This window comes from Loxodonta africana, chromosome 4 (genome assembly GCF_030014295.1).
Source record: "Loxodonta africana isolate mLoxAfr1 chromosome 4, mLoxAfr1.hap2, whole genome shotgun sequence".
Lineage (NCBI taxonomy): Eukaryota > Metazoa > Chordata > Mammalia > Proboscidea > Elephantidae > Loxodonta > Loxodonta africana.
In genome coordinates, this window is record NC_087345.1 from 177,019,882 (window position 1) to 177,047,133 (window position 27,252).

At 40.7% G+C, this 27,252-nt stretch overlaps 1 protein-coding gene across 2 annotated transcripts in view; it reads right to left on the reverse strand.

The window, feature by feature from the left end:
* Positions 1-27,252, reverse strand: part of DIP2C (disco interacting protein 2 homolog C) — a 657,451-nt gene that overhangs the window by 290,363 nt on the left and 339,836 nt on the right. For both annotated transcript variants that reach the window (XM_064285066.1, XM_064285065.1), the window contains one exon: positions 11,496-11,606. In XM_064285066.1, the coding sequence (XP_064141136.1) occupies positions 11,496-11,606 (111 nt within the window). The remainder of the gene's footprint in view (positions 1-11,495; positions 11,607-27,252) is intronic.

A 27,252-nucleotide genomic window follows, 5' to 3' on the forward strand; every position in this document is an offset into this window, starting at 1 on the left:
GCCTTTGCTTAAAAATTCCCAGAAGCGCACTATCACCTTCAGAGTCAAGTCCAAATTTTTGAGCATGGTGTACGAGATACCTTATAATCTGACCCCTTCTGCCTCATTTCTCGGCCTTCCCCAAATGTCCCATACAACCTCATCTTCCTTCCCTCATTCCTTCCAAAAATATTAACCAGGTTCTATTTTACGAGTTTGGCATTCATAAATGAATAAAACAAAGACACTTGTAAACCTTACATTCTCACTGGAGAAGACAATAGATAGGTCATGTAAAGGCCCTACAGCCGTGATATCCTCTGGGTCCAAAAGACACCAAAGAAGCCCATGTGGCTGCAAAAGAGTAAGCAACGGGAATAGCGAAAGCTCAGGTCCCAGAAGTAAAGAAGCCAGATCGGGGGCAGAGCCCAGATGGCGGAATAGACAGACACTTCCAGCAAGCCCTCTTTACAACAAAGACCAAAAGAAATGAGTGAAAGGAGTATATTTATGACAAGCTAGGAGCCCCGAGCATCAAAGGCAAGCTTAAAAAACTAACTAAGGGGCAGGGAGAGAGAGACCATTCAGCAGTGGAGAGGAATTCCCGGGAGCCCTCAGGCACCATTCCCAGGAGTGGCGGCTGTGGGCTGATACTAGAGCCCAGCAGCAGTTTCCTCAGGAAGAAGCAGCCAACCACACAGTCTACTCAAACTCCAGAACCAGAGAATGGCGCTTTTATGGTGCTCTTGGCAAAAGCTAAGAACTTCCGTATATTATACCGCACCCACCCCCCCGCCAAACTGGCCTCAGCGGTTGAACTCCCTGGGCCTGAGATAGGCCCTGTTGAGTGCCTAGAGCCATCCTCCCGGCCTTAGAGAAGCAAAAAATTTGCAATTGCAGAAAAAGGTAACTTGGCAGCTCCATTAACCAGGAGAGCTCAGGACAAAAGCAGCTCCTGACCAGGCAAAAACAGTCTGTGCACTTTGAGTAGCTTTCCCCTCTGCATGGACCTGTATGGGCCTATTTCAGGACAATAGGCCCTTGTTGGGAGACTACAACCGTTTCGGCTGTGTGGCAAGGAGATGGGTGTTTGCAGTTTGACATTGCTTTGCTATTAAACAGGGACCTCACCTACCCACATGAGGGGCCTAAGGACTAGTAGCTCCACTCAGATCACTCAGCCACTCAAGACAGGGGTCCAAGGATAACTGGTAACTCCCAGTTCTTAAAACCAAAAACATTGGGTGCCCATGGTCCATCTACAGAACCCACCCACCTGTATGCTCTAGGGATCACAGACAAGCTTTCCTCAGAGACACATAGGGGATGATTCTCAGCCCCATGCCTTATTCAGAGTGTGACCCCTGCTACAACCAGATACGGGTACCTACAAAAATCACCCCTGCCCCTCTAAGACTGTAGGACAGAGCCTGTACCACATACTTGATGATCAGCTACCTGGACACCTGAGCTGAACTCACACAAGAAAAGTGAATGGACTCCTAGACTGATATACCTGATAACAGCTCTAACAATCTGGGGACAGGACGTCAGAGCTCCAAAGGCGAAAATAATCACGCTAGCTCACTCAAGCAACCCAATTGGGCATATCAAAACAAAATAAACCAAGAAGCTATGACACAGTAAGTAAACATAAAATAAACTAATACAATAACTTATAGGTGGCCCGGAGACAACAGTCAATATCAAGTCACATGAAGAAACAGACCATGATTGCCTCAACAAGCTCTCAAAATAAAGAATCAAGGGATCTTCTAGATGAAAGTGCATTCCTGGAATAACTAGAGGCATAATACAAAAGGTTAATATACAGAATACTTCAAGAAATCAGGAAGGAAATGAGGCAATACACAGAACGAGCCAAGGAACACACAGATAAAGTAATTGAAGAAATTAAAAAGATTACTCAGGAACATAATGAAAACTTTAATAAGCTGGAAAAATCCATAGACAGCAATCAGAAATTCAGAAGATTAACAATAAAATTACAGAAGAGACAAATCAATAGAAAGTCAGAGGAGCAGAATTGAGCAAGTGGAAGGCAGAATTTCTGAACTTGAAGATAGATCACATGGCACTAATACATTTGAAGGAAAATAAGATAAAAGAATTTAAAAAAATGAAGAAACCTTAAGAATCATGTGGGACTCTATCAAGAGAAATAACCTACGAGTGATTGGAGTACCAGAACAGGGAGGGATAACAGAAAATAAGAGAGAATTGTTGAGGATTTGTTGGCAGAAAACTTCCCTGATATTGTGAAAGATGAGAAGATACCTATCCAAGATGCTCATCGAACTCCACATAAGGTAGAAGTTACAAGAGAGTCACCAAGACATATTATAATCAAATTTGCAAAAACCAAAGATAAAGAGAGAATTTTATGAGCAGCTAAGGATAAATGAAAAGTCCCCTACAAAAGACAGCCAAAAAGAATAAGCTTGGACTACTTTGCAGTAACCATGCAGGCAATAAGGCAAAGGGATGACTGATTTAAAAAACTGAAGGAAAAAAACCACCAACTAAGAATCATATATCCAGGAAAACAGTCTCTCAAATACGAAGATGAAATCAGGACATTTACAGATAAAAAGAAGTTTAGAGAATTGTAAAAACAAAACGAAAACTACAAGAAATACTAAAGAGAGTTCTTTGGTTACAAAGTCAGTAATATCAGGTATCAATCCAAGACTAGAACACTGGGCAGAGCAATCAGAAGTCAACCCAGATACAGAAATCAAAAAAAACAAAGCAAGATTTAAAAAAAAGCTCAAAAAGGTAACAGTGACATTACTACGTAAAAGAAAACAGCATTAAAACAATAAAGATGGGCTAAGAAATGTAGTCATACATCTACCATATGAAGAGGAAGATATGGCGATACAAAGAAATAAAAGTTAGGATTAAATTTAGAAAAATACGGGTAAATAATGAGGTAACAACAAAAGAGACGAACTACCCTATACATCAAAATAAAATACAATAAAAAAATAAAGACTCAGCAAAAATAAAACCAACAACAATGAATATGAGAAAAGGACAATATATAATCTACTAAGCACATAAAATTAAGTGGGACAAAGAAACTGTCAACAATGCACAAAAGAAGACATCAAAATGATAGCACTAAATTCATACCTATCCACAATTACACTGAATGTAAATGGACTAAATGCAGCAATAAAGAGACAGAGCGGTAGAATGCATTAAAAAACCTGATCCGTCTATATGCTCCCTACAAGAGACACACCTTGGACTTAGAGACACAAACAAACTAAAAGTCAAAGAATGGAAAAAAAATATATCAAGCAAACAACAATCAAAAAAGAGCAGGAGTAGCAATATTAATTTCTGACAAAACAGACTTTAAACTTAAATCCATCGTAAAGGATAAGGAAGGATGCTATATAATGATTAAAGGGACAATATACCAAGAAGCTATAACGATATTAAATATTTACACACCCAATGAGAGGGCTGCAAGATATATAAAACAAACTATCAGCATTGTAAAGTGAGATAGACAGCTCCACAATAATAGTAGGAGACTTCAACACACCACTTTCGGTGATGGACAGAACATCCAGAAAGAAGCTCAATAAAGACACGGAAGATCTAAATGCCACAATCAACCAACTTAACCTCATAGACCTATACAGAACACTCCACCCAACAGCAACCAACTATACTTTCTTTTCTAGTGTACATGGAACATTCTCTAGAACAGACCACATATTAGGTCATAAAGCAAGCCTTAGCAGAATCCAAAACAAGGAAATATTACAAAGCATCTTCTCTGACCACAAAAGTGGGAATCAGTAACAGAAAAAGCAGGGAAAAGAAATCAAACACATGGAAACTGAACTACACCCTGTTCAAAAAAGACTGGATTATAGCAGACATTAAGGATGGAATAAAGAAATCCATAGAATCCAATGAGAATGAAAACACTTTCTATCAGAACCTTTGGGACACAGAGAAAGCAGTGCTCACAGGTCAATTTATGTCAATAAATGCACACATACAAAAAGAAGAAAAGGCCAAAATCAAGGAATTATCCCTACAATTTGAACAAACAGAAAGACAGCAGCAAAAGAAACCCTCAGGCACCAGAAGAAAACAAATAATAAAAATCAGAGCAGAACTAAATGAAATAGAAGACAGAAAAGCAACTGAAAGAATTAACAAGACCAAAAGCTGGTCCTTTGAAAAAAATCAACAAAATTGATAAACCATTGGCCAAACTGACAAAAGAAAAACAGCAGAGAAAGCAAATAACCTGAAGAAGAAATGAGATGGGAGATATTACAACAGACCCAACCGAAATTAAAAGAATCATATCAGGTTAATACGAAAAACTGTGCTCTAACAAATTCGAAAATCCAAAAGAAATGTATGAATACCTAGAAACACACTACCTACCTAAACTAACACAAACAGAGCTAGAACAACTAAATAGACCCATAACAAAAGAAGAGATTAAAAAGGAAATCAAAAAACTCCCAACAAAAAAAAAGCCCTGGCCCTGATGGCTTCACTGCAGAGTTCTAACAAACTTTCAGAGAAGAGTTAACACCACTACCACTAAAGGTATTTCAGACCACAAAAAAGGATGGAATACTACCAAATTCATTCTATAAAGCCAGCATATCCATTATACCAAAACTAGGTAAAGACACCACAAAAAAAGAAAATTACAGACCTATATGCCTCATGAACTTAGATGCAAAAATCCTCAACTAAATTCTAGCCAATAGAACTCAACATCAAAAAAAATAATTCACCATGGCTAAGTGGGATTCATACCAGGTATGCAGGGATGGTTCAACAGCAGAAAAGTAATTAATGTAACCCATCACATAAACAGAAAAGAAGAATCACATGATTTTATCAATTGATGCAGAAAAGGCATTTGACAAAATTCAACACCCATTCATGCTATAAACTCTCAGCAAAATAGGAATTGAAGGAAAATTCCTCAACATAATAAAGGGCATTTATACAAAGCCAACAGTCAACATCTTCCTAAATGCAGAGAGCCTGAAAGCATTCCCCTTCAGACTGAGAACCAAACAAGGATGCCCTTTATCACTGCTCTTATTCAACATTGTGCTGGAGGCCTAGCCAGAACAATTAGGCTAGATAAAGGAATAAAGGGCATCCAGATTGGCAAGGAGGAAGTAAAAGTATCTCTCTTTGCAGATAACACGATCTTATACACAGAAAACCCTAAGGAATCCTCCAGAAAACGACTGAAACTAATAGAAGAGCTCAGCAGAGTACCAGGAAACAAAATAAACATACAGAAATCAGTTGGATTCCTCTACACCAACAAAAAGACCATCAAAGAGGAAATCACCAAATCAATACCATTTACAGTAGCCCCCAAGAAGATAAAATACTTAGGAATAAATCTTACCGGAGATGTAAAAGACTTATACAAAGAAAACTACAAAACACTTCTGCAAGAAACCAAGAGAGATCTACATAAGTGGAAAAACATACCTTGCTCACGGATAGGAACACTTACAATTATAAAAATCTCTACTCAACCAAAAGCGATCTAAAGATTTAATGCAATTCTGATCCAAATTCCAACAACATTCTTTAACGAGGTGGAGAAAAAAATCAACTGCATATGGAAGAGAAAGAGGCCACGGACAAGGCATTACTAAAAAAGAACAAGGTGGGAGGCCTTACTTTACCTGATTTTAGAGCCTATTATATCGCCACAGCAGTCAAAACAGCCTAGTATTGGTATAACAACAGATACATAGACCAATGGAACAGAATTGAGAATCCAGACATAAATCCATCCACATATGAGCAGCTGGTATTTGTCAAAGGCCCCAAAACAGTTAAATGGGGAAAAGCAGTCTTTTTAACAAATGGTGCCAGCATAACTGGACATCCATCTGCAAAATAATGGAACAAGACCCCATACGTCACTCCACGCACAAAAACGAACTGAAAATGGATCAAAGACCTAAATATAAAATCTAAACCGATAAAGATCATGGAAGATAGAGTAGGAAGAATGTTAGGAGCCCTAAAACATGGCATAAACAGTATACAAAACATTACTTACAATGCAGAAGAAAAACTGGATAACTGGAGCTCCTAAAAATTAAACACCTATTTTCATCCAAAGACTTCACCAAAAGAGTAAAAAGATTACCTACAGACCGGGTAAAAGTTCTTAGCTACGACATTTCCAATCAGTGCCCGATCTCTAAAATCTACATGATACTGTAAAAACTCAACTACAAAAAGACAACCCAATTAAAAAATGGGCAAAAGATATGAACAGACATTTCACTAAAGAAAACATTCAGGTAGCTAACAGATACATGAGGAAATGCTCATGATCATTAGCCATTAGAGAAATGCAAATCAAAGCTACAAAGAAATTTCATCTCACTCCAACAAGGTTGGCATTAATCCAAAAAACACAAAATAATAAATGTTGGAGAGGCTGTGGAGAGATTAGAGCACTTATACACTGCTGGTGGGAATGTAAAATGGTACACCACTTTGGAAATCGATTTGGTGCTTCCTTAAAAAGCTAGAAATAGAACTACCATACGATCCAGCAATCCCACTCCTTGGAATATATCCTATAGAAATAAAAGGCTTTACACGAACAGATACATGCATACCCATATTCATTACAACACTGTTTACAATAGCAAAAAGATAGAAACAACCAAGGTACCCATCAATGGATGAATGGATAAATAATGGCATAGTCACACAATGGAATACTACACATTGATAAAGAACAGTGACGAATCTGTGAAACATTTCATAACATGGAAGAATCTGGAAGGCATTATGCAGAGTGAAATTAGTCCATTGCAAAAGGACAAATATTGTATAAGACCACTATTATAAGAACTGGAGAAATAGTTTAAACAGAGAAGAACGTATTCTTTGATGGTTACGAGAAGGGGGACATGTGAGGGGGGTGAAAGGGAGGTTGGGAGTGGGGTATTCACTAATTAGATAGTAGATAAGAACTAGTTTAAGTGACAGGAAAGACAACACACAATACGGGGAGGTCAGCACAACTGGACTAAATCAAAAGCAAAGAAGTTTCCTAAATAAACTGAATGCTTCAAAAGCCAGTATAGCTGGGGCAGGAGCTTGAGGATCATGGTTTCAGGCGACATCTAAGTCAGTTGGCATAATGAAATCTATTAAGAAAACAATCTGCATCCCACTTTGAAGAGTGGCATCTGGGGTCTTAAATGCTAGCAAGTGGCTACCTAAGATGCATCAACTGGACTCAACCCACCTGGATCAAAGGAGAATGAAGAACACCAGGGACACAAGGTATTTACCAGCCCAAGAAACAGAAAGGGCCACATAAACCAGAGACTACATCATACTGAGACCAGAAGAGCTAGATGGTGTCCTGCTATAACTGTTGACTGCCCTGACAGGGAATACACAGAGAACCCCTGAGGGAACAGGAGAGCAGTGGGATGCAGACCTCAAATTCTCATAAGACCAGACTTAATGGTCTGACTGAGACTAGAAGGACCCCAGTGTTCATGGCCCCCAGACCTTCTGTTGCCCCAGGACAGGAACCAATCCCAAAGTCAACTCTTCAGACTGGGATTGGACTGGACAATGGGTTGGAGAGGGATGCTGGTGAGGAGTGAGCTTCTTGGATCAGGTGGACACTTGAGACTATGTGGGCAGCTTTTGTCTAGAGGGGAGATGAGAGGGTAGAGGGGGTTAGAAGCTGATGAAATGGACACAAAATGAGAGAGTGGAGGGAGGGAGCAGGCTGTCTCATTGAGGGGAAGCAATTGGGAGTATGTACCAAGGTGTATGTAAGTTTTTGTGTGAGAGACTGACTTAATGTGTAAACTTTCACTTAAAGCACAATTAAAAAAAAATGCCAGATCATGTGCCCTCTGGGCCATTGGGAGGACTCTGATCTTTACTCTTGACAGAAATGGGGAGCTATGAGAACATTTAAGTAGACGACCTAGCAAATGCTTCAAAAGGCCACTCTGGCTGCTATGTGGAGAACAGACAACACAGAGGAAGGCTAGAAGCCGTAGCACACTACTGAATAAATAGCATCTATTACACTGTACACATTGTAACTAATGGTTCACTCATCTGGCTCCTCCTTCAGACTCTGAACCTCTTGAGGGTGTGACTGTCTAATTTTTTCTGTAGCTCTCTAGTACGGAACCTGGTACAGAGCAGACACTTAAAGAATGCCTCATCAACCCTTTCTGCGGGGACAACCAAGGACACCAGATTCGCAGGGTTGTAGGAGCCTGAGCTGGCCACCTGAGGGGTCTGAACTAGTCTTTGTGCTGAGGCCTGAAGCCAGAGGAGGGCCAAAGCTGGCAGCCATTGGTGATGTGGGGGCTGGAAACCACAGGTCAGCCCACAGTGAAGGGCTGAGCTGAACAACGGGGCAGGAAGAGTTACCAAGTAAGAGAAAGCCAGAAAGAAATAGAGGAAGTAGGCAAGGTGGTTTGGGAAGTGGGTCAGACACAGCCAGGAGAAATGCCCGCAGGAAATGTGACCACAATGACAGGAGCTTTTTGGAATGAAGCAGTGGCTTCACCCCAAACAGCAGAAGAGTCCCAACCTCTTATGTCCGAGTCTGAGATTCTAATTGAAAAAGATTAATAATAATTGTACCATCTTTCTCCAAAACAGACTGTGTATCTTTCTCTTAAAAGATGGGCTTTTTTCTCTAACTCACAATTACGTTAATGGAGAATGAGTAGTGATTCTAAAGTAGGGCCGTCAGTCCACCACTGGTCTATTAGCTTGTCTACTGAGGTGGCTTGCGTGTTGACATGATGTTGACAAGATGCCTCCAATATTTCAAATACCAGCAGAGTTACGCATGGTGGACAGGTTTGAGTAGACTAAGACAGCCTAGGAAGAAGGCCTGCAATCAAAGGCCTTCTGACAGCTGCCAAAAAAGCAGGAGAAACATCAGAGAAGCAGGGCTAGGCTTTTCCTTTCTTAAATACATTTTTTCTTCCTTATACGAATGACTACCAATGCCATAAAATCTGCCGAAAATTAGCCAATGAAATCACAACATAGATCACAACAGAACATTATCTGATATGGTTCTGGAAGATGAATCCCCTAGGTTGGAAGGCAGTCAAAACACATGGTGGTTGCAACAATGGATTAGAGCATACCAATGATTATGAAGACAGTGCAGGACTGGGCAACATTTCATTCTCTTATACACACAAAAGGTCCCCATGTATCAGAGGGACTCGATGGAATCTAAACTAACAATAGCATTTTCCTTTTCAGAGCACTGTATCTGCAATGTTTCTTTTGAGCTAGCACTAAAAAAAAATATATAAACCTTTTTAAATTGCCCTCCATTATTCTACTCAGCCACCACCCCATTCCACTAGGCTGCTTCTTGCTCGCATCCTCTCTTGCTCTCTACTAGGGAAGGTAATGTTGTATAGGTGAGTGGAGAATGTACCTGAGTTCAGGGGATCACGGCTTCCTACACTGCTAACCTCTCTCAGACTTCCATTAAAAAGAAAAATGGTATAGAACCACAACCTGCCCTACCTGTCTCCTAGAATAACTACGGGGACTTCAGGCAAACAACACATGTCAAACGGTGGTATAAACATACAGTTTATCCTCTTCTCCTCTCCATCAACATCATTAGGGAAGATATAAATGTGGGAATTAGACCGTGCTGTGACTTAATTTCTATCTAAAATTTCGCTTAAAATATTTAACGGCAGAAAGTTAGAAGTTAGAAACTGACATGAGACAGAATCTTCTATGTGGTAAGAAGTGAGATTACAGGCCAGCAGAGCTAGACTCGCATCCTATTTTGTTAAGCAACTCATTGTAAGGTCTTTACAGTCACATAACCTCCCCAAACTTTAATTTTCTCATCTCTTAAATGGCAACAAGAACAGCTAACTAGTTTCTGTGAGAACTGAAGATACTGATGATAGTGTTTATACGTGTGTCAATACATCTCTGTGTGTGTAGCTCTTAACCACTGCACCACCAGGGTTTCCATATAAAATACTGGCACAGTGGTGGTATTCAAGAAAAGGGAGTTATAAAAGCATTTTGTAGTAAGTTGAAGGCACGTAAATGTACGCCTTTACCCTCCTAATTATTCAAAAGGAGCCTCTCAGATGCCTAAATGAGTAATATGAGCTCTTGATACGTGTTGGGTGTTAAAATAGTTCTGAAAATTACAGGGGCAGGTTTGGAAACAAAATACTTCTTTCATTCCATTCACAGATATTTCCGTAGGCATCAAAGGCCTTCTGACAGCTGCCAAAAAGGCAGGAGAAACATCAGAGAAGTAGGGCTAAGCTTTTCCTTTCTTAAGTACATTTCTTCTTCCTTATACAAATGAATCCCAATGCCATAAAATCTGTTTTCCCCTTTTCTCACTTTTAGAAAGAAAAGCAGAGCCAGGAAGTCAGGCAGACAGCAGCTTAGGAGGATGTGGTGGGCGGTTTATCACATAAGCCTGTTTTAATGCATAGCTTCATTAAACTTGATACCGTGAGACTCTCACCCGCCCAACCACTTGTATGAACTGGGGAGATTACATACATCTAGCTTAGCCTCAGTTTCCTCTTCTGCAATATGAGACAATAAGAACTATTTCACCCATTTGTTATAAAAATTAAATGAGATAATGTCTGTGAAAAGTACTCTGCAAAATATAAAGTGCTATCCGAACACCATTATCAGCAATCTGTGCATACTCTGAAGTGGTGTCCTAGAATCAAAGACAACAGAACTTACGGATTAATTTTCTCTCAAAAATTTGTAGGTAGGGAAGCAGGAAAAAGCAATTTTAACCTGGATGTTGGAAAAATACCCTCAAAAGTTAATTAAAATAATCACAGTGTAAGTTTCCTGTTGCTAACTTAATGAAAGAAATTTAAGCTGGCTGAGCCCGGATGATGACCGCAAGAAAACTAAATTGCTAAGATAGCATTCTTAGTAGACAGCATCATATAACAAAAAAAGAAATAATATACATGGAATACATAAAACAGTAAGGACTTTGATTCTCCATTGAGAACTACACCTGAAAAACAGAGATCACTGAGGTTGAAAGAGAAGAGAAAAACTACACAGGTAAGCAGGACAACAAAAAGTAAAACTAAATTGTTAAACAGTGACACCTAAAAAAATCAGCAAAATTTAGCTCATGAGAGATTCTGTTTTTGAAAATTACTATGAAATCCTAAATAGCACATAACACTGTCTTTAAAAATGTGAAAAGAGCTATTATTTCCTGGATTATAACACCTACCATAAAGGGTATATTTGTATGTAGTCATCTCTGGATCACACAGATAAGGAACAGAAAATTCAAAATTACTATAGTTTTGCCTCATACAGCACCTTGGAAACATGCACCCATAGTTATATGAACACCATGGTCACAAACTAAAATATTATTGACCTCACTTCCTCATTTATTGCCTTACCCGACCGGTAGCGTTCATCCCGTGACCCTGAGGACCTTCGGCGGTGATAGCGAGAGGAGGAGGAAGGAGTAACAGGAGTTCGACGTTCTTGAGGCAAAGCTTGATCCACTCCTGAATTTAAGAGAAGAAAAAATAAGGGTGAGAATTTACTTGGTAGCTGGAGTTAATTTATTTTGTGGAACAAATTGTTTGGTAAAATAAAGCCCTGACTCACTGTATTCCCACAGCAAAGTTAGAGTAGCACCTGGGAAAGCTAATGGGGGCACAAGGAGTACCCCAGCCAATACAACAGGGTGAGAGAAAGTCAGAAGCTTTCCAGGCTGGGGAAGAAGGGAGGTAAGCTGCAAGAGAGATGCCATTGCAGGCGAGGTCACTCCTGTCCCAACACTGCAGTCTTCAGAAACGCCAGGATACGCTCCTTGACATCATATGTGTCTACCGCATCATGGAGAGAAACACCAGGATATGCTCCTTCACAACCCACATGTTCACTGGATCACAAAAAGAAACACGAGGATATGCTCCTTCATATCCCATGTGTCTACTGCATCATGGAAAGAAACACCAGAATACGCTCCTTCACATCCCACGTGTCCACCAAAGCACAGAAAGAAACACCAGGATATGTTCCTTCACATCACATGTGTCCACCGGATCACGGAAAGAAACACCAGGATATGCTCCTTCACATCCTACGTGTCTACTGCATCATGGAGAGAAACACCAGGATATGCTCCTTCGCAACCCACGTGTCTACTGCATCACGGAGAGAAACACCAGGATACGCTCCTTCACATCCTACGTGTCTACTGCATCACGGAGAGAAACACCAGGATACGCTCCTTCACATCCTACGTGTCTACTGCATCACGGAGAGAAACACCAGGATACGCTCCTTCACATCCTACGTGTCTACTGCATCCCGGAGAGAAACACCAGGATACGCTCCTTCACATCCTACGTGTCTACTGCATCACGGAGAGAAACACCAGGATACGCTCCTTCACATCCTACGTGTCTACTGCATCCCGGAGAGAAACACCAGGATACGCTCCTTCACATCCTACGTGTCTACTGCATCCCGGAGAGAAACACCAGGATACGCTCCTTCACATCCTACGTGTCTACTGCATCACGGAGAGAAACACCAGGATATGCTCCTTCACATCCTACGTGTCTACTGCATCCCGGAGAGAAACACCAGGATACGCTCCTTCACATCCTACGTGTCTACTGCATCACGGACAGAAACACCAGGATACGCTCCTTCACAACCCACGTGTCTACTGCATCATGGAAAGGAACACCAGAATACGCTCCTTCACATCCCACGTGTCCACCAAAGCACAGAAAGAAACACCAGGATATGTTCCTTCACATCACATGTGTCCACCGGATCACGGAAAGAAACACCAGGATATGCTCCTTCACATCCTACGTGTCTACTGCATCATGGAGAGAAACACCAGGATATGCTCCTTCGCAACCCACGTGTCTACTGCATCACGGAGAGAAACACCAGGATACGCTCCTTCACATCCTACGTGTCTACTGCATCACGGAGAGAAACACCAGGATACGCTCCTTCACATCCTACGTGTCTACTGCATCACGGAGAGAAACGCCAGGATACGCTCCTTCACATCCTACGTGTCTACTGCATCCCGGAGAGAAACACCAGGATACGCTCCTTCACATCCTACGTGTCTACTGCATCACGGAGAGAAACACCAGGATACGCTCCTTCACATCCTACGTGTCTACTGCATCCCGGAGAGAAACACCAGGATACGCTCCTTCACATCCTACGTGTCTACTGCATCCCGGAGAGAAACACCAGGATACGCTCCTTCACATCCTACGTGTCTACTGCATCACGGAGAGAAACACCAGGATACGCTCCTTCACATCCTACGTGTCTACTGCATCCCGGAGAGAAACACCAGGATACGCTCCTTCACATCCTACGTGTCTACTGCATCACGGACAGAAACACCAGGATACGCTCCTTCACAACCCACGTGTCTACTGCATCAAGGAAAGAAACACCAGGAAACACTCCTTCACATCCTATGTGTCTACTGCATCAGGGAAAGAAACACCAGGGTACTCTCCTTCACATCCTATGTGTCTACTGCATCAGGGAGAGAAACACCAGGATATGCTCCTTCACATCCCACGTGTCTACTGCATCACGGAGAGAAACACCAGGATATGCTCCTTCACATCCCACGTGTCTACTGCATCACGGAGAGAAACACCAGGATACGCTCCTTCACATCCTACGTGTCTACTGCATCACAGAGAGAAACACCAGGATATGCTCCTTTGCAACCCACGTGTCTACTACACCACGGAGAGAAACACCAGGATACACTCCTTCATATCCTACGTGTCTACTGCATCAGGGAGAGAAACACCAGGATACGCTCCTTCACATCCCACGTGTCTACTGCATCCCGGAGAGAAACACCAGGATACGCTCCTTCACATCCCACGTGTCTACTCCATCACGGACAGAAACACCAGGATACGCTCCTTCACATCCCACGTGTCTACTCCATCACGGAGAGAAACACCAGGATACGCTCCTTCACATCCCACGTGTCTACTCCATCACGGAGAGAAACACCAGGATACGCTCCTTCACATCCCACGTGTCTACTGCATCACGGAGAGAAACACCAGGATACGCTCCTTCACATCCCACGTGTCTACTGCATCATGGAAAGAAACACCAGGGTACTCTCCTTCACATCCTATGTGTCTACTGCATCAGGGAGAGAAACACCAGGATACGCTCCTTCACATCCTATGTGTCTACTGCAACAGGGAGAGAAACACCAGGATATGCTCCTTCACATCCCACGTGTCTCCTGCATCACGGAAAGAAACACCAGGGTACTCTCCTTCACATCCTATGTGTCTACTGCATCACGGAGAGAAACACCAGGATACGCTCCTTCACATCCCACGTGTCTACTACATCACCGAGAGAAACACCAGGATACGCTCCTCCACATCCCACGTGTCTACTGCATCACGGAAAGAAACACCAGGATACGCTCCTTCACATCCCACGTGTCCACCACATCACGGAAAGAAACACCAGGGTACTCTCCTTCACATCCTATGTGTCTACTGCATCAGGGAGAGAAACACCAGGATATGCTCCTTCACATCCCATGTGTCCACCACATCACGGAAAGAAACACCAGGGTACTCTCCTTCACATCCTATGTGTCTACTGCATCACAGAGAGAAACACCAGGATATGCTCCTTCACATCGCAGGTGTCCACCACATCACGGAAAGAAACACCAGGGTACTCTCCTTCACATCGTATGTGTCTACTGCATCACAGAGAGAAATGCCAGGCTTCTTCACATCACATGTATCTACTGCATCACGGAAACAGACACAAATTAAGCCACAATTGAAATCTTGAGAATTAAGAAAAATGGAGTCCAAGACAGAATCAAGTTATGATCATTTTTATATAATAAGTATATAGACAGTTATATAAATTCTTGAGAAAATTTAAAATTACATCTATCATTCATAGATCTAAAGTTACCTTGCTTGAGTCCATAAATTCTTCATTTAGTAAGCCAAAGTGTATTATAAGTGTCAAAATGAAAAACAGTAGTTACGTGGTATTTACATTCATATTTAGAAATACAAATTTATAATCTTAATTTCGTTGTCAATTTTAGACACCATAGCCATTGCCAACATCATTATTATGATATGTACATTTTTTTTCTTTTCTGCAGTCTCATGTTCTGACTAGTTTTCTATCTCATACTTTTTTTTATTATTCTGGAGTTAGTATTTGCATCATTTTATTTTTCATTACCTTGACTCTCAATGTATCTCTTGCTAATTCTTTCAAAATACTCCAGCAGAAGTGAAAACACTCCTTTCCCACTACTTTTCTTCCTGGTGGTCGAACACTGACATCTGATGATCACTTTTTAGTTGAACTGTACTTTTCCTTAACGACCCCCCTGCTCTCATCTTGGCTGGTTAGTTTCTAAAACTGCTGCACTATTGTCACAAGAGATTTCCCTTGCCTTCATCCTGGGACTTGCTTTCGCTTGTGTTAAGTCATTTGTTTCCTCTATTTCTTAATGTCATCCTTCTTCCTTCACTCTTATTTTAAAGGAGCACACTTGAGTAGCTTTCTGAGAACGGGTGAAAGAGAAAGACTACTTTCAGACTCTGCATGTCTGAAAATGTCTTTTTTAAATCCTTACTCTAACATAATTGATAGTCTGGCTAAATACAGAATTCCATGTGAAAATTTTTGTTCATTGCCTTTTAGTTCCCACTGTTGTTGAGAAGTTAAATGTCACTCTGATTCTACAAGCTTTATATAAAATCTTCGTAATTTTTTCCTTTATCCTTTATCGACTCTTACAGTCCTTCTTTATCTCCATTGAAGGAGCTGCAAGACACTTTCTGCCCCCAGCCTTGGGGAAGGTAGAGTAACCAAATCTGTTTCCAATAAGTCTTTAATCTGGGCTATTCCGTTTACCCAAAGGAAGTATCTCCAATCTTCTGCCCTGTGAATAAACACAGCAATTTCATCATTCCAGGGCAGGCGCTGTTTCAGCTTTCAGTATGTGTAGTGAACTTCAGCATCACCCAGTGTCCCCACATCTGCAGCCCTGCTAGTAAACTTTCTCCAGAGAATAAACATCTGTGGCAGGAGTAGAGAAAACCTGCATCACCTTTTTGGTAGATCCCATGTCTTCTTTTGGCCCCATGCCTCATCCTACCCCCAGGGTACCCACTGCCTCCAATCCAGGGCTTCAAACTGGTTTGCTGTGGTTGGAACCCCCTGCTGAGAATCTGCATTTCCACCCCAGATATACTGAATCAGAATCTACAGTTTAACAAGATCCCCAGGTGATTCTTATGTGAGTTCTACTAGTGGTTCTCAGAATTGGTCCCTAACCAACAGCATTAGCATCACCTGGGAACCCGTTAGAAATGTAAACTCTCAGCAGAGGTTGGAACCTAAGGAGCCTGTTTCCAAGTCCTGCTCCGACCAGATGGTTTTTATCAGCATCTTCATCTACTGGCTTTAGCCATTTTGATAAAAAAGTATCACAAGTCATCTAACTTTACATATATAAAAACTTGTCTCTTTGCTCTTCTAAGTTTCTACTTTATTCCTTTACCATCATCTTAGCGCCGTTTTAGAAAGGTGAGAAAAAGGTAGTTTCAAGCTTCTATTTTATTTGCAAGCCGCTGAGTTTAATCGGTGGCTTGTTTTTTGTTTTTTTTAATGTCTAGCTTTCAATCTCACTAATCTATCTAGTTCATTTAAATATGCCTCCTGGAATTACCTTCAACCTTAGCATCTTGGTATCTCAAAGGCCATATGCTTTTTTTGCAGGGAAAGGCACAGTCATAATAATTACACCTACAGACAGTACACCATGCAGTTGTAGGTTACTGCTTGGTTAGTTCTCAGATCTTACACAACTATCCTCAGAATGCTAATTTTGCACACAAACCCCATGAACACTTATTCCCACAGGGTGAACTACAAAGTTTACAAGTTTTTAAAAAGGAATGAACAGGACTAGGCAAAAAGAAGAGCATCAACAGGTCAATAGTAATAGGACATTAAAAGAAGCTAAAACATGAGTGTGCATATTCCAGTCATTTTTTTATCTGACTTCATTCTGAATGAAATTTGAGGTAGCTTAAAGATATGTTCTGAAAAGAAAAGCACTCAGTCCAACAGGCAACTCGACAATAGAGTTCTGCTTGTTACCACAGAAGGACCCAGGGGTGATCAAAGAGCCTTTCTTCGTTATCCATCATAAAAAGATTAACAAAACACTGCTGCTGGAATGGATTCATTCTTGGTAACACTGGTAAGAATAATTAGTAAAATACATAACAATAGGTTAGTATTCAGCATTGTTGAGGTCTCACATTCATAATTTTTTTTAGTTTGGGAAACCTCGATTGAAAACTAGCCCTCCGGAAAGACCAGAAGTCTCTAACACACAATGTGGGTGAAGGTTAAGAGAGGCAAACAGGGTCACTGTGAAGGTAGGGCGTCTGGAAGGAGAAACGGTCGTGATCTAAAAACACTCGGGAGCCAGGAGAACAAAGTGATTAACTCTCCTCAGGCAAGAAAATGACAAAGACTGAATCCCTTCTTCCCCCAAACATTATTAAGTACTTATGTGCTGGCCACTGTGCTAAACTCCGAATTAATTCTAGATCTGACGTGATCTGAGAGAGAAAAAAAGGCAGTACAGCTAAAATCTTGTCTCTAAGGTCAGAAAGGAGCCCTGGTGGTGCAGTGGTTAAGGGCTAGGCTGCTAACCAAAAAGTCGGCAGCTGGAATCCACTAGCTGCTCCTTAGAAATCCTACGGGGGCAGTTCTATTCTGTCCTATAGGGTCGCTATGAGTCAGAATCGACTTGGCAGCAATGGGCTTATGGAGTCAGAAAGCTCTGGAATTAAATTCTGGCTTCCACTTGTTGACTTTCTGACCTTGGGCAAGTCCCTTAACCTTGCTAGTCTCAATTTCCCATCTATAAAGAGAGAATAATAATATCTAAAACTTCTATACCACTAATCTAAGCACTTTACATTTATTAACTCATTTCATTTCCTAAAACAAAAACCATGAGATAGGTACTATTATTACTACCATTTCACTTCTGAGGAAACTCAGCACATATCTAGGATTTAATCTCAGGCAGACTATGCCAAAGTTTATAGGACGTAACTCGTGAAGTATTTTTGAGTGAATGAATAGTATCGATGCCTCATACAACTCAATTTAATTATTACAATTTCAGTGATATCTTTATTTTTCCTAGAATTATTATGGGACTATAAACAAAGCTCCCCAACAGAAGAAGCACATTAAAGGAGGAAAAATGGAAAAGCAAAGACAGGCAGAGAAAGAACAAAACTGACACTCGCCCTTCTCAGTCAAACCGATGGCACCTTCTCATGGCTACCAAAATTCTGTATACCACGCTCCAACTCTCCATAGCTCGAAATATCTAAAACACCTTAGACTCTTCTCTTTCCCCAACCTACTATTTATCCTCAAGTTTAAAAACGTAATAATGCCTCAGTATGTGGCTACGTGGCACCACACAGGTGTTACATTCTCAACTACTTGGCATCCACTGCTGAGCTTGCAGGGGCTCCCAGGGCCTCTTCCTCACTCTTGGAGCCACCACAGCCTCTGTCACCAGTCTCCTGGGTGGCACTCTCCCCAAATCAGTCCAAGCTGAGGCTGGTTTATTTCATTTCTCTGCATCCTGATGACCGTGGAACAAAGCCCCGAACTCCTTTCACCTGCATTTAAGGCTCCTTCCAATATTTTACACCATCTTCCTTTCCAGTCTCATCTTCCTCTAGGGATGCTCAAGTCTTTGTTCCAAATAGAAATATTCACTATCCTAAATTTTTGCCCTGTCCTATTATTATTCTCACTCCTTCAAATGCTCCCCCGCCCGCAAAAAACTTTTTTAAACGCAAAAGAAGAGAAAGCAGACTAACAATCCATTTGTATTAGAACTTCAATTTATTACATGGTCAAGAAAAGATTCCCCAAAGAAAACTGTTCTGTGACCTAAACAACCCATCAATTTCAGATTATCAAATAAATGCAGCATTTAATACTATGATATAAGAGACACTAGAAAATATGATAATCCTCGTATCAACCCTAAGAATAAGGTAAGCACGCGCCAACCTGTGTAGCCCTATAACACAACGATGCACCACAGATCAGGAGATCTTGCAATACAGACAACACTTGGTAAATGCAGGATGTTTAATGTTTCAAGGGAAAAAAAATAAGGATTTCTAAAGTGAGATAGCATGAGAAATGCACTGAAAATCTTGGTTTTCAAAATATTTTTAAAAAATAAACTATGAGGAATATGTGGAAGATAAATAAAAAAGGATTTGAAACAAAGATCTTGATCCCAATTCTGGTTTTATTTTCACTAGCTGTGTGTTGTTGTTGTTGTTAGCTGTTGTGGAGTCGCTCCTGGCTCATGGCAACCCCGTGCACAATGGAAAGAAACGCTGCCTGGTCCTGTGCCATCCCCATGATCAGCTGCAGATCATGCCATTATAGTCTATAGGGTTTTCACTGGCTAATTTTGGAAGTAGATCACCAGACTTTTCCTCCTAGTCCATTACAGTCTGGAGGCCCTTCAGCATCACAGCACCATGCAAGCCTCCACTGACGGAGGAGTCGGGGCTGCACTTGAGGAGCATCTGCCTGAATTTGAACCTAGGTCTCCTGCACTGAAGGTGAGAATCCTACCACCGAACCACCACTGCCCCCACTGGTTGTGCAACCCTGGACAAAGCATTCTGCCTCTAAACCTCAGTTTTCATGTGAGTTTGGGAGGGGGGTACAGACATTGCCTACATTATCTAAATTATCCAGTTGCGAGGACACTCCCTGTACCTCGAGTTTCTCCTGGTCTTCCTCCCGTGCATATACAAACAAGTGCACCATGCACTGTGGCTCCAAGGGCTCTGCAGAAGCTTACCAGGCATCACAGGCTCTCGGGCAGGTGAAATCACACTTTACGTACCCTGTGCAACTCCTAGGGGTTTTTTCCATATCTCAGGTCTGTACAAAAACAATTTCTGAACACAGGCCCATTCTCTTCTAGCGCCTAACTATACTCTCTTTTTCACAAGGCAGCATTATACCAGCACTTACTTTTTAAATAAGTACAGTCAAGGATTCTGATGGAAGGTAAACAGTACAATCCTTGTACCTACAGATGTATTTACTCCATCTGCTCTGTACTGACCCAGATGAGAACACCACAAAATAGAAACAATTTAATCTCATCATAAACACCTTACCACCTACCCCAACCATACTAACCACAGACTTATTTAATTGTCATTGTTATTTCCATTTCAACCACAATTAACATAGATCTTTGGCCATAAATCAGTGTAAATTTGCTTAATAACCCTTTTTCTATCATAAAAATTTAATTTGATCAGGGACTTGTGAATTTAAAACTTGTGAAAGATCTGAAACTAGAAGAGTTTGAACAGAACCCTTTACATGTCGTACATTCATTTCGGAGCCCAATTTCTCATGTCCTGACAACCTGTCTGTGTTCAGTTGTTAAGACAACAACTTCAGAAACCAATGAATCTACAGTGTCAGGATTGGGGATTCAAGTTTCTGCCTTTTTCTTAAAATTATTACAGATTTTTCACAAAACTATATAAGCCAATACCTTGGTAGACACCATTCTTGCCTTTCAGGTGGATACACACAGTGAGTCTGTACCCAACACTGCTCGAATTCCAGAAATATTAAATGAAAGCGTGTTTAGCTTTGTTCCCTTTTAATTACGGATATTGGCAACAAGAAACCTGACCCGTTAAATACCACTAAAAACTAGCAGGAAATTTATCTGATCAAACCAACACCTGCATGTGATGTAATATTTCTTAGGTAACAGAAAGAAGCAAATTTGGTATTACTGATCAAGAACATGGCTTACCTAGGATGCAGGTAATTTGCCTTTTGCTGATGGAAGGTTCATTTCCTGTAGCTATTCAATCTGAAAGAGTTCATGCTCAAACACAGACAGGCAATATGGATTTAAATGCTTTTCTTTCTCACATTCTGGATTCACCCTTGCATCCTACACATCTACCACAAGCACACGGTATTGACGAAAGCAAGAGAATAGCTCTGGCACCGCACAGCTCCTTCAGCTAATGAAACAGCCTGCGGAGGCATCTTTCCCCAAAGCCCAGGCTAGGAAGAGGGCAACTGCACCAGCAGACACAGCGTCCATAACAAGGGGAACACACTGTGCTTCACTCACAACAGAAATGAGGGAGATTTTAATGTTCTTGAGGCAGAATAAAAATATAGATCAAATCGCGCAACTGCCACCAGAGAAGCCCAGCAGCTGTTAGAATAAAGAATCACAATACATCAATAAAACGCACACGTAAGTCAGGCCATCTTTATTTTCTAAGGAAAATAGAACAAAATGGCATTTGACTCAGGTTTAAAAACAACCAGTTGCCATGAAGTCAATTCCGACTCTTGGCGACCCCATGTGTGTCAGATTAGAACTGTCCTCTGTCGGGTTTTCCATGGTTGATTTCTCAGACGTAGACTGCCAGGTTCTCTGGGTGCTCTCCAACCTCTAACTTTTCAGTTAGTAGCCCAACCCATTAGGTGTTTGCAACAGCCAGGGGCGATTCAGGTTTAGATCCTTAAATATAAGATAAGAAAGTTCTACATTTCTATGAGACCAAATTAACAACGGCAAACTTCACCAATGCTAAATTCGGCCAAAAAGCTTTACATGTAAGCTTCTGCCTCATAAATCTTGAAACCCAGAAGAAGAACCTGTGACTAGATTTCAAGTTCTCTCCTTGTTAGCCACATGAAATGGCCAAAGTGAGTCACTGCAGGTAACAGAATTCATGTCAGGAAAGCATGTCTCTAGTTATAACATGGAATACCAGGGTTTTGAGCCAAGTTCTAAAATAATAATAATAAAACAAAATGTAACTGATTAGAATGTGCTGAGGTTCCAAATCATGTTATCCTCTGACATCTCAGAAATGGAAACAATGACGAGCACTTACATGTTACCACCTGCCATCAAAATTACCCAAATCAGAGGTCAAAATAGGATCGTGAACACAGACAGGAGGTACCTGAAGCAGTAAATGCTTTATGTTGGTTGGTTCAAGGCATTACACAGATCTGAATATTAAGTTAACTGTTTTGGAATTTACCCTAGGCTGGGCCAATTATGTAAGTGCTCTTTTGCTCACTCAATGCAAGTAAAAAATTATACCTAAAGGGGACAAAGGAGCCTTGCTATCCGTGCCCCTCACTGCGAGTTCCAGTGGGGTGGGAGCTCGCATGGTGGTGGCGAGGAACATATCAGCCACCACCCCACTGCTCCTCTTACCAACCATACACAAGTTATCTAATGAGCCTGCACTGCAGCCTTCTGATCTGTCCAGGAGTGGGGCAGCACCTTCCTGTCTATCTTGTTCATCCCTTCAACAAGTAATTGCTGAACGTTCACTCACCATGTGCACGAGGCTCGGGGGAAAAGGCAGCTTATATTACCACCGGTGGGGCTGGGGTGGTATCATTAAATAATGGCTATTCAAGTACAACTGTGCTAAGTATTTCAGAAGTAGGATATCATTGAGGTAGAACAGGAGAACCTGTCCTAATCTGAGGGATCGTGGAAGAAACCCTTGTAGAAGTGACATCTGAACCGAGCTTTAAGAGATAAGCAGGTACAGCTGGGCTAAGAGCACTGCAAGCAAAGGGCACAGCCCTGCAGAATCCCTAAGATGGAAAGCAGCATGAAAACCCTGAGCAATTCCAGTAGCGTGAAGAATTTAAGGAACTGCAAAAAGGCCAGGACTGCTGAACAGTTCCAACAACATAACGGTGCAGTCTGTGAACGCCCTCCCAAAACAACGCATCTATGTTCAAGTGTGGTGTCATTCTGTTGTTCAGCCAAAATAACATGTGGGCTGATAAATTCACACCAAACCCAAATACAGCCCTCTTCTCATAGAAGGCTGTTCATCTTGATCCTATAGCCGATTTATATGGAGCAGGAAGGACAAAAGGACAGACTTGCACATTAGCCGAACTTTCAACACTACTCAGCTACAAGTAAATCTGGGTGACTGGTAGCTGAGTAGAAAGGTGCCTGGCTGAGCTTTGAGAAGAATACTACATCTATAGAAACTGCTCACATCTAAAAATCATTTCATGGGAAATCACATAAAAAATAAAATCTAGTTGATATACATGTTTTAAGAAAGAGAGACTGTATCTGGGCAAGTAAAGTTTCACTATTTATGGTAACATTAAGATTTTCCTGCTTTATATTACCCTGACCTATGTCATAAAAGCAGTAAAGACTCAATTATAAAAGCTGACACTATGCTCTCAAGATAGATTTTATTTTCTATTTTTGCAAGTTTAATCAGATTTAGAGATTAATGAAGTACAAACTTGAAAGAGTCATTACATAACCAAAAACCTGAGAGACAGCAAGTACCAAATGAATAGCAAGTTCTCCTACATAATAGTTTCTCTTTGAAAAATGGTTTTCAAAACGCAATATATTCTTTCTGACCTCTTCCTTCATTAACTACATAATTTTCATTTTTTTCTTTCCTCGCTTCTGGCACACTTCAGAAGTATGAATCAGCTACGGTCTTCATCAAGATTTAGGAAACCATTCAGCTCTCACCAAAGACAATGTGTCTTCCTGTTGGTACCTGAGTCATTATTACCAGATATTTCTGTAGCAGAGTCTCTTACTTTGTCTAAAGGGCAACGTAAGGCTAGGAAGTAAAGTTGCTTCCTGAATGCTTCCCCAGGGAAGGGACTACTGTTTGGTGGCTTCGATTCAAGCTGTCAATATTTGCTGAATGCAGTTCTCAACCATAACCATTTGTCCCAAACAGCATCTCGGAAACACTTTTAGAATACTTTCTGGAATAAGTCTTAATATTTTCTTTGATAAATAAAAAAAATGCTTAAAAAAAAGTAAAGTTCATCAAAACACAAACTCCTCATACAAAAAAACCATGGCAGAACAGGAATGACTGAAAAAGAAGACTTTTTTCATGAAGATCTGGTACAAGAAGAATTATTTCCAGAGTTGGGCCAGTGAAGAAAAAACCTCTCTGACTTAAAAATACTGATTCCACTTACTGCTTCCCAGAAAACAAAGTCACATCTGATAAATGACTGTTCATTCTGCAGTGACTTCGCAGAAATAAGGATTAGCCATAACAATGGCTGCAAAAGTAGCTGAGGCAATCTCGTGTTGGCAACAACATCCCCTGATGCTGAAACAGGACAACCTGTCCTGAAATCCTGTGTGAAACTGAACTGGGCTTTTCTACTTTTTTTTTTTCCTAAATTTTCATTTTGTTTTTGCTGCTGAGACACAACAAAACATACACCAATTTGACAGTTTCTACATATACAATATGGTGACATTAATTACAACCCTTCTCACCCTCCTTTTCTAAGTTGTTCCTCCCCCATTAACACAAACTCAACTGCCTCCCCTAAGGTTCCTGCCTAACTTTCAGAGTTGCTGTTGTCAAGTTGATCCCATATAGATAGTTCCTCAAAGACCATAAAGCTCAAGGCAGACCTTCGTTAACAGTTAAGCTAAACTATGGTTTGTTTTTAAGATGACTTCAGGGGATATTTTTGGTTTACAAATGTAAGGGTTATCTCAGGACAATAGTTTCAGGGGTTCCTCTACCCCCATGGCTCCAGAAAGTCTAGAGTCTACAAGAACTTGCAATTCTGTTCTACATTTTCCCCTTTTTGATCAGGATTTTTCTATGGAATCTTAGATCAAAATGTTCAGCAATGGTAGCCAGGCACCATCCAGTTCTTCTGGTCTCCTGGCAAAGGAGACAGTTGTTCATGGAGGCAGTTTGCCACACATTCCATTTCCTCCTCCCATTCCTGACTCTTCTTCTTTCTGTTGCTACAAGTGAATACAAATCAATTGCTGAGCCTTAGATGGTGGCTTGCAACCTTTAAGACCCCAGGCAGTATGCAACGAACTAGGAGGTAGAAAAATAACACTAAATACATTAATAGGCCAATTAACTGGGATGTCCCATGAAACCATAACCTTAAATCTCCAAATCTCCAAACCAAGAACCAAATCCTATGAGCTTCAACAGCTGCTCTTTTTTTTTTTTTTGGTCATTGTTGTAAGTATATCATACAACTTTTACCAATTCAACTCTTTGTAGGTACACAGCATACCAACAGTAATTACAATAATTGGTCGTACAATTCCACCCTTAATTGATGTGATTTTTCCATCACTGTTAACTCCCCTTTCCCCCTCCCTCCCCTGGTAACCACTAATAAACTTTGGTCTCTATACTTCTGCCTTTTCTTGTCTTTTTATGTAAGTGAGGTCATACAATATTTGTCCTTTTGTGATTGGCTTGTTTCACTCAGCATAATATCTTCAAGCATCATCCATACTGTAGCATGTATCAAGACTTTATTTCTCCTACAGGCTGAGTAGTATTCCATTGTACGTTTGTACCACATTTTGTTTATCCATTCACCTGCTGATGGACATTTAGGTTGTTTCCACTTTTTGACTATTGTGAATACTGCTGCAGCGAACACTGACGTCCAAGTCTCTGAGTCCCGGAAGTGTTTTGGGTACATACCTAGGAATGAAATTACTGCGTTATATGGTAGTTCTGTTTTTAATGTTTTGAGGAACCACCACAGTTTTCCACAATGACTGTACCATTTTGCATTTCCACCAGCAATAGATAAGGGTTCCAATTTCCTCACATCCTCCTCAACATTTGATATTTTGTTTTTTGTTTTTAATCTTAGCCATCCCGGTAGGAGTGGAATGGTATCTCGCTGTGGTTCTGATTTACATCTTTCCAATGGCTAATGACGCAGAGTATCTTTTCATATGTTTGATAGCCATTTGAAAGTCCTCTTTGGTGAAATACCTATTCAAGTCCCTTGCTCATTTAAAGATTGAGTTATTTGTCCTTTTGTTGTTAGTTGTCAAAGCTTTATATATATTCAGATTATTAGAATTCTTGTCGGATATATAGTTTCTGATCTCCCAGTCGGTAGCTCATCTTTTCACTTTTTTGGTAAGGTCTTCTGATGAACAAAAAGTTTTAATTTTTTTGTCTTTTGCTGTTTGTGTTTTTGTTATTGTCTACGGTAAACCACTGCTGAAAGCTAGGCCTGACAGCATTGCCCCTACTTTTTCTTCTAAGAATTTTATGGTTTTAGTTTGCACATTTAGTTCCTTAATCCCTTTTGAATTTGTTTTTTGTGTACAGGTTGAGGCATAGATCCTGTTTCATTTTTCTCCATGTGGAAATCTAATTTTTCCAGCAGCATTTATCAAAGAGACTCTTCTTCCCCAGTGAATGGACCTGGCGCCCTTGTCAAAAAGACCATAGACGTATGCGTTTATTTCTGGACTCTCAATTCTACTCCATAGGTCTATGCGTCTTTTGTTATACCAGTACTAGGCTGTCTGGATTACTGTAACTGTACAGTATGTTTTGAAATCAGGAAGTGCAGCCCTCCTACTTTGTTCTTCTCTTGTTTTAGCTATTCAAGGCCTCTTGCCATTCCATATAAAGTTGAGGATTGATTTTTCTATCTCTGTAAAGACGGCTGTATTATTTTGATCAGGATTGCACTGAATCTATGGATCACTTCAGGTAGTATTAACATCTTAACAATATTAAGGCTTTCAATCCATGAACATGGAATGTTTTTTCCATTCATTTATGTCTTCTTTAAACTCTTCCAGCAGTTTTTTAGTGTTTGAATTGTATTAGTCCTTCACATCTCTGGTTAGATTTATTCCTAGATATTATATTCTCTTAAATGCTATTGTAAATGGAATTATCTAATTTACCTTTCAGATTTCTCATTGCTGGTGTTTAGAAACCAACTGATTTTTATTTGTTGATCTTGTACCCTGCAACTTTGCTAAATTTCTCTATTAGCTCTAGCAGTTTTCTTGTGGACTCTCTGGGATTTTCAATATTTATGCTCGGGATCATATCATCCACAAATAGAAATATTTTTACTTCTTTTCCAATCTGGATAGCTTTTATTTTTTTCTTGACTTACTGCTCTGGCTAGGACTTCTAATACAATACTGAA